The sequence below is a fragment of the Heteronotia binoei genome, chromosome 6 (genome assembly GCF_032191835.1).
Source record: "Heteronotia binoei isolate CCM8104 ecotype False Entrance Well chromosome 6, APGP_CSIRO_Hbin_v1, whole genome shotgun sequence".
NCBI lineage: Eukaryota > Metazoa > Chordata > Lepidosauria > Squamata > Gekkonidae > Heteronotia > Heteronotia binoei.
The window spans coordinates 146,317,549-146,324,391 of NC_083228.1; the positions used below are offsets into that span (position 1 = coordinate 146,317,549).

A 6,843-nucleotide genomic window follows, 5' to 3' on the forward strand; every position below is an offset into this window, starting at 1 on the left:
GTGTTAATCATCTGAATGGGAGCTTTCAGAGCCTCTTTCAGCAGCCTCCTCTGCTAGAGAATTTCTTCTCTCTCCAGACAACTCACTGGGTCTGCTGATGGAAGAGTGCAGAGTCTGGGAGTGGAGCAGGATCCATTGCTTGGTCTCTTCTCCATTCCATCTCTTCCCCTTCTCATTCACTGCTCTTTCAGATGTGGGGACCATCCATGGAGAGAGAAGTTCCATTCCCTGAGGCAGAACGAGGTTCCCTGGAGGAAGGGCAGAGGGCACAGGCCCAGGAGGGTGCCCAAGATGCCCTCTCTTGGGGTAAGGACTTGTTCTGCCTGTTTACAATTGGGGCACCCCATGAATGTGATGGGTGGAGAGTTCAGGTCAGGAAAATAATTTAGTACTTCTGCACATATCACTGAATGTCCACTATTTGTGATTCTTCTGAAAGGGGATTAGACAGAATTATAGAGGGCAGTTCCTCCCATTAATTAGAACATTCATGTCTCACCTTCCTTCCATAGGGGAAACACAGGGTGGCTCAAAAAAGAGAAGTAAAGTTAGACAAACCTGCGCAGAGCTATTCATCCGGAAGAATACGGGGAGCCTCTGCCTCCTGGGGCAGCACTGAGCACTGAAAACCATTTAATAAGCGCCAAATAACCATGCAGAAATTTAGCTTGTGGGCCCTCTCTTACAGGGGCACCTGGCAGGCCCCTGTAGGAAATCGGGTGCTGCAGGAGGGGTGACCAGATGTGGCCTGGCATCCCAGGAGATTCAGGGAGGGCCTTGGGATGAAGCTTGGCACGGATGCTACCCTGGATTCTCCAGAAGCGCTCAAGTACAGCCATGTCATTTCCACCCCCCACTTTTCCCACCCCCAGTCCAGACTGAAGGGCCCACTGGCAGCTGGCAGGAGAAGGGGATTCCTGGGTGTTTGGTCTGATACAGCAGGGATGCTGCGACCTTTGGAACTGCAGAGTTCACAGGGCACATTTCAGGTCTCACAGAAGCCTGGAATATGTGGGCAGCTTTTATCACCCCCTGAGGCTCATGGGTACTTCTCTTCTGCCTCTCCCAGAATTTAGTAAAAGGTTGTGTGGAGTGCAGACAGGGCAAGGTTTCCAGGTTCTGGGAAGGGAGTGTGTGATGCGAGTAACAAACAAGCAACTGGAAGAGGAAGTCACAACAAACACCCTTGCTACTTTCTCTTCCTAACAGGCAGTGGAGAGACGCTGTTGAGTCATTCCAGAGGTGTGGAAACAGCTGCTTTACCTCCAGTCCAGGTAGGGGAAATGAGCAGGGGACAGCCTGGGTTCCCTCCTACTTTCTCAAGGGTGTTTTTCTTCCTGCAGTTTCTACAGTGGTCCAGGTGAGAGAGGCTCTGAATACCACTACTTTGACCTCTGCCAAGACATACATCTCGTTCCATCCCAGACTACTCCCTTCCAATGAGCAGTCTCTGCCTGGCATCATCCCTGATGAGGGAATCTGCTTTTTCTTCCAGTGCCCCTTTTCCTTTGAGGAGGTGTCCATCTGTTTCACCCCAGCAGAATGGGACCTGTTGGATCCGGGCCAGAAAATTCTCTACAGGGAAGTCATGCAGGAGAACTATCTGAGCGTAATCTCTCTGGGTAAGGAGGAACCTCCACAGGTGCCAAAGGTGTGAATTGCTCCACATGGGATAATGCATGAATCAAACTATTGCACAGCAATGCATCATTTTGAGGCCTCTCCAGATACTTGCCGAGGGGCAACTGAGGCCAGTTTTGTCGCCATCACCCCTAACCAGAGATGGTGTCCTGGCCAGAGGCAAGGATGAGGATGAGAGCCAGCAAGCCAGACATGTTCAGGTGCTCACACAGATCCCAGAAATTAGTCACAGAAGTCCACAGACCAAAAGTGCACAAGCCAAAGGGTCGTTACCAGAAGGGGTAAACCAGAGAGCGTAGCCCGGAGGTCCAAGGGTCCTGCACAAGCTTGAGAGTCTCAGAGTTGAAGTCAAGTCTAATATCAAACATAGAAAAGGTCAGGTGTTGTGGTAACAAAATCTAAGAGGATGACTTGTTGCTTCCACAACATGCAGGCTCCCACCAATTCCACTGTTGAACAACTCTTGCTGTTAAAAAGTTTCCCCTAATATCCAGCATGTACGTTCCCTCCCTTAATTTAAACCTGTTATTTCAAGTCCTTTCCTCTGCTGCCAACAGGAACAGCTCCCCACCTTGCTCTAAGTGACAGCCCTTGAAATACTTCACGAGAGCAATCATGTCCCCCCTCAACCTCCTCTTCTCCAGACTGAAGATTCCCAAGTCCCTCAGCCTCTCTTAATTACTTCAGCCTCAGCTGCTGCATCAGGGCTGGGTGGTGGCTCTGGATCAGCTGGTGGTGGTGAGTCTTCATCAGCCTGCAGCTCATCAGCCTGTTTCCTGCTTCTGCGGACTCAGAGCCAGCCATGCGTGACTCCCCTTCTCCTGAGGAGTCCTCCCCCACTGAGGATTTCATGCTGAGCTCAGGCTGGCCCAGAACAGAGATCCTCAGAAAGGCTCTGGAAGGGGCTAGATTCTGATTTCTCTTTTCCTAATGCTGGCCCTTCTAAAACATAGAAAGATTAATGAAGGATGTAAAACCGAGACACCACTAAACAGTGCAGTTTCTACAGCTCAGCAACAGAAAATCATGAAAAGCTCACTGTTCTATCTTACACATGAAATACGTGGTATTAGATAGTACCTCTAGTTGTGAAAGCAACGTCACCCCAGAGTCGGAAACGACTGGTGCTTGCACAGGGGACCTTTCCTTTCCTTTCCTTGTTACTACATAAGTATTCCAACTATAGCCTAAATCAGGGGTGTGAAACATGCGGCCTGGGGGCTGATTCAGGCCCTCCGAGGGCTCCTATAAGGCCCCCGAGCAACTGGCTGTCACCTGCTTCCTTCTCCCCATCTCTTCCTTCCTTCTGCATCACAGCTTGCCTTGCCAGGCTTGCTCAGTTGCACAGGAGCTACAGATCAAAGCCTCAATTTTCTCCACTGGCTGAGGCTCCTCCGTTGGGGAGGAAGGGGGGAGGGAGAGCTTGCAGGCTCTCTCAACTGCACAGTTGGCAAGACCTTGGAGTTTGTAGCTTAATGGTGTGCAATAATATCGGAATCTTGCCATGCTGTGTATGAAAGCTGGTCAACGCTTCTAGTGAAATGGGGGGATATAAAAAACTACCTCATCACTGCGTTCAAGACTGCTGTGTGCAAGATTTATCTGCTATACTAGACTACTTGGGATTTGGAACACTACGTTGTTTCCTCAGGAGCTGCTGGACCGTGGATTCCTGTAAAGTTGAAGGACTATTGGTTGGAATTGAAGCTGCTGATGACAAAGGGCTTGCCATGTACTTGCGGGCGCCTAGGGCCTCTCTGTTTTCTGTAACTGCGATGGGAATGTTGGGGGAGGATGCACAGGGCTGCTTTTGCTGGCTAGCTTCCTCTTTTCAGTTTTGGGCAGCACATTTTAAGAAGGATATAGAAGGATATTCCCCGCCACCACTACTGCTGCTCTACTAGAGTTTGGTGCCCTACTCCACTCTACTTTAGTTTCAATACATCCGTTTTCCCCCCAAGGTAATGGGGGCAGCAGCACAGCCCATTCTTAGGAAAAGGGGAATAAATTTGCTGCACTGACAGGTCATGTAGTCCCTCGGGAGAAGCCTTGAGAGGTCCCCTCCTTCCTCATTCACAGGGAGAGAGGGTGGGGAGCCTGGGTGAAGGGGGAGGAGCAGGGCTCCCTTTTAGCTTTTGTCTGTGCTCGCCCTTTATTTTCTTCCCCTGGCAAACTCTGCCCTTCTCTGTGTTCCACCAGTAGAGTCGGAAGAGGCAACTTCACTCATTTCCCCCTTGCCAGTGTGTCCGCTTGAAACTCTGATTTGATCTTCTTCTCAAAGTAATGCCGATAGAAAAAAGTATTCCGTTTTTAAAACCATATTTTTGTGCTCAAAGATATGTAGATCCGGCTCTGATAAGAATGATTTTTCTCCCCCCCCCCCATACTCCCCCCCCCAAAGAAGACAGAAGTATAAGAGAGGCTTTGGTGGAGAAAGACAACATCCTCACATCCGAAGGAAGGCCGGAGAGTTTCTCAAGGGGATCCCAAGAACAGATTTCCTTCCCAAATGAGCTGGATGAGAGTGAGTATCCTGCACGGTCATGTCCAGGGAACAGGCAAGGAGTAGCCATGGGGGTTTTTTGATTCACTTCTTTCTGATCAAGATTTACTTTGGTACAATCATGCAGCCCGCTGGGTAAGGAGGGAGTGAGGCCGCCTGGAGACTGGGATTTGGAGGTTTACGAACTCCTGAGCAAGAACTATGTAATAAGCTTTTAGTCCTCCGGTGTGCTATTTCATGCTGTGCAAATAGGTTTCTCTGTTTCACTCAGCATTACAGCACAGCTGGCTGGGGGAGAATCCAGTGCTGTGTTCACAGGGCCCCTCCCTTCTAGCTACAGGAGTTTGATCTCAAAGCTTACTTTCCCGTGCTGTCGAGCGAAGTAGCAGCGTGTTCATTTTTGCAGTGATTCTTCTGGGGAAAGCCCTTTGATCGGCTCTGGGGTTCCTGGTCCTTCCTGATAAAATCCCACACTTTTGCCTCGTTCCCTGGGGGGGGGGGGGGGGGTTCCTGGATTGCAGCAAGAGGCACTGCTGGATGAGTCTTCACTTCCCCTGGGATTCCCCGCCAGCCAGCCAAGGCTCGGATCTGAATTAACCTGGAAGTCTGCCTCAGAGCAATAGAAGCAAGAGTGCTGGCTTATACTGTCTGCTTTGATATTTTTAAATCACTTCTTATTGTTTTCAGTTGCCAAGCACCATCTTCAATAAATCTTTCTGTGTTGCTGGAAATTCATGGCATTCAGGAACCCTGCGTGGCTTCTGGCTAGATGAGGCTGGAGTGTGTGTGTGTGGGAGGGAATTGGCATTGCAAGCTCAGCCGTGGCTCTTGTGGGGATGAGGTATCCTTAAATGCTAGACATTCTGGAGAAGTGGGGAGGTGGTTAAGATCAGGGAAGATGGAGTAGGCTGCAGTCACAGAGATGTTTCTGGACATTTCCTGCCCTCCAATTTGTTAAAGGGATCTCTCTCTTTATTCCAGCAGGGGATGATCAGAGAAACGAGGAGGGCGAGGAATTTGAGCAGCAGCTGCCAGATAAAGTTCAAGATTTGAAAGAAAACAGTAGAAATCGAGGCAGACCTAAGAGAAAAGAAGGCAGCTGTATGGATGAGAAGAGAGAAGGAAAAAGGTTTAATGTACATTTTCCAAAGAAGAGAATAACTAAGACATGTACATCCACTCAGCGTAGGAAGTACTTCAGAAATAGATCACAGCTCCTTGTGCACCAAAGAGTAAACAGAGGCAAGAAACATTTTGAATGTTCAAACCATGGAAAACGATTCAGTCACAGTAGCACTCTAAAACTGCATCAGAGAACCCAAACAAGGGAGAAAACTTTTGAATGTTTGGACTGTGGGAAGAGATTCAGTTGCAGTGGCCATCTTCAACAGCATCAGAGAACTCACACAGGGGAGAAACCTTTTGAATGCTCAGAGTGTGGAAAGAGATTCAGTCGCAGTAGTACTCTAAATCGGCATCAGAGCACCCACACAGGGGAGAAACCTTTTGAATGCTCAGAGTGTGGAAAGAGATTCAGTCAGAGTAGGTGTCTTCAACTGCATCAGAGAACCCACACAGGGGAGAAACCTTTTGAATGTTCAGAGTGTGGAAAGAGATTCAGTCGGAGTGACAGTCTTCAACAGCATCAGAGAACTCACACAGGGGAGAAGACTTTTGAATGTTCAGAGTGTGGAAAGAGATTCAGTCGAAGTTACAGTCTTCAACTGCATCAGAGAACGCACACAGGGGAGAAACCTTCTGAATGCTCAGAGTGTGGAAAGAGATTCAGTCACAGTAGTGATCTTCAAAAGCATCAGAGAACCCACACAGGGGAGAAAACTTTTGAATGCTCAGAGTGTGGGAAGAGATTCAGTCGCAGTGGCACTCTAAAACTGCATCAGAGAACCCACACAGGGGAGAAACCTTTTGAATGTTCAGAGTGTGGGAAGAGAGTCAGTTGCAGTAGTACTCTAAAACTGCATCAGAGAACCCACACAGGGGAGAAACCTTTTGAATGCTCAGAGTGTGGAAAGAGATTCTGTCGCAGTAGTACTCTAAATCTTCATCAGAGAACCCACACAGGGGAGAAACCTTTTGAATGCTCAGAGTGTGGGAAGAGAGTCAGTTGCAATAGTACTCTAAAACTGCATCAGAGAACCCACACAGGGGAGAAACCTTTTGAATGCTCAGAGTGTGGAAAGAGATTCAGTCTGAGTTGCAATTTTCAACGGCATCAGAGGACCCACACGGGAGAAACCTTTTGAATGCTGAGACTGTGGAAAGTGATTAAGTTGGAGTCGCCATCTTGAACTGCATCAAAGAATCCACACAGGAAGAAATCTTTTACATGCTCAGATTATGGAATGAGATTCAGTTGGAGTGGCTCTCTTCAGCTGCACCAAAGAACCCACATGGGGAAAACTTTGAATGCAAAGAGATTCACTTGGCATGGATATCGTCAACAGCAGCTTAAGAATCCACTCAAGGAGAAACTGTAACGACTTAGCCTATCAAAAGAGCTTTTCTAGAAAGCTTGAATGCACACAGAAATTTTACGCTAAACAGGACAAAATGTTAAAAATGGTCAGACTATGGCAGGAGATTTAGCCATGTTTGGAGACCTCAAACACATCCCACTGTCCCACATGCTGTTGAAGGGACACCACACTTTTTACCTCCAGGCAGTTGGCAACCCTAGA

The 6,843-nt window shown here is 48.4% G+C and overlaps 1 protein-coding gene across 1 annotated transcript; it reads left to right on the plus strand.

The window, feature by feature from the left end:
* The first annotated feature begins 291 nt into the window (after positions 1-291).
* On the plus strand, positions 292-6,455 carry LOC132574399 (gastrula zinc finger protein XlCGF17.1-like). The gene is made up of 4 exons (XM_060242762.1): positions 292-306; positions 1,517-1,622; positions 5,126-5,273; positions 5,514-6,455. The coding sequence occupies exons 1-4, from the start codon at positions 292-294 to the stop codon at positions 6,406-6,408; spliced, it is 1,164 nt and encodes a 387-aa protein (XP_060098745.1). The 3' UTR covers positions 6,409-6,455.
* The last annotated feature ends 388 nt before the right edge of the window (positions 6,456-6,843 follow it).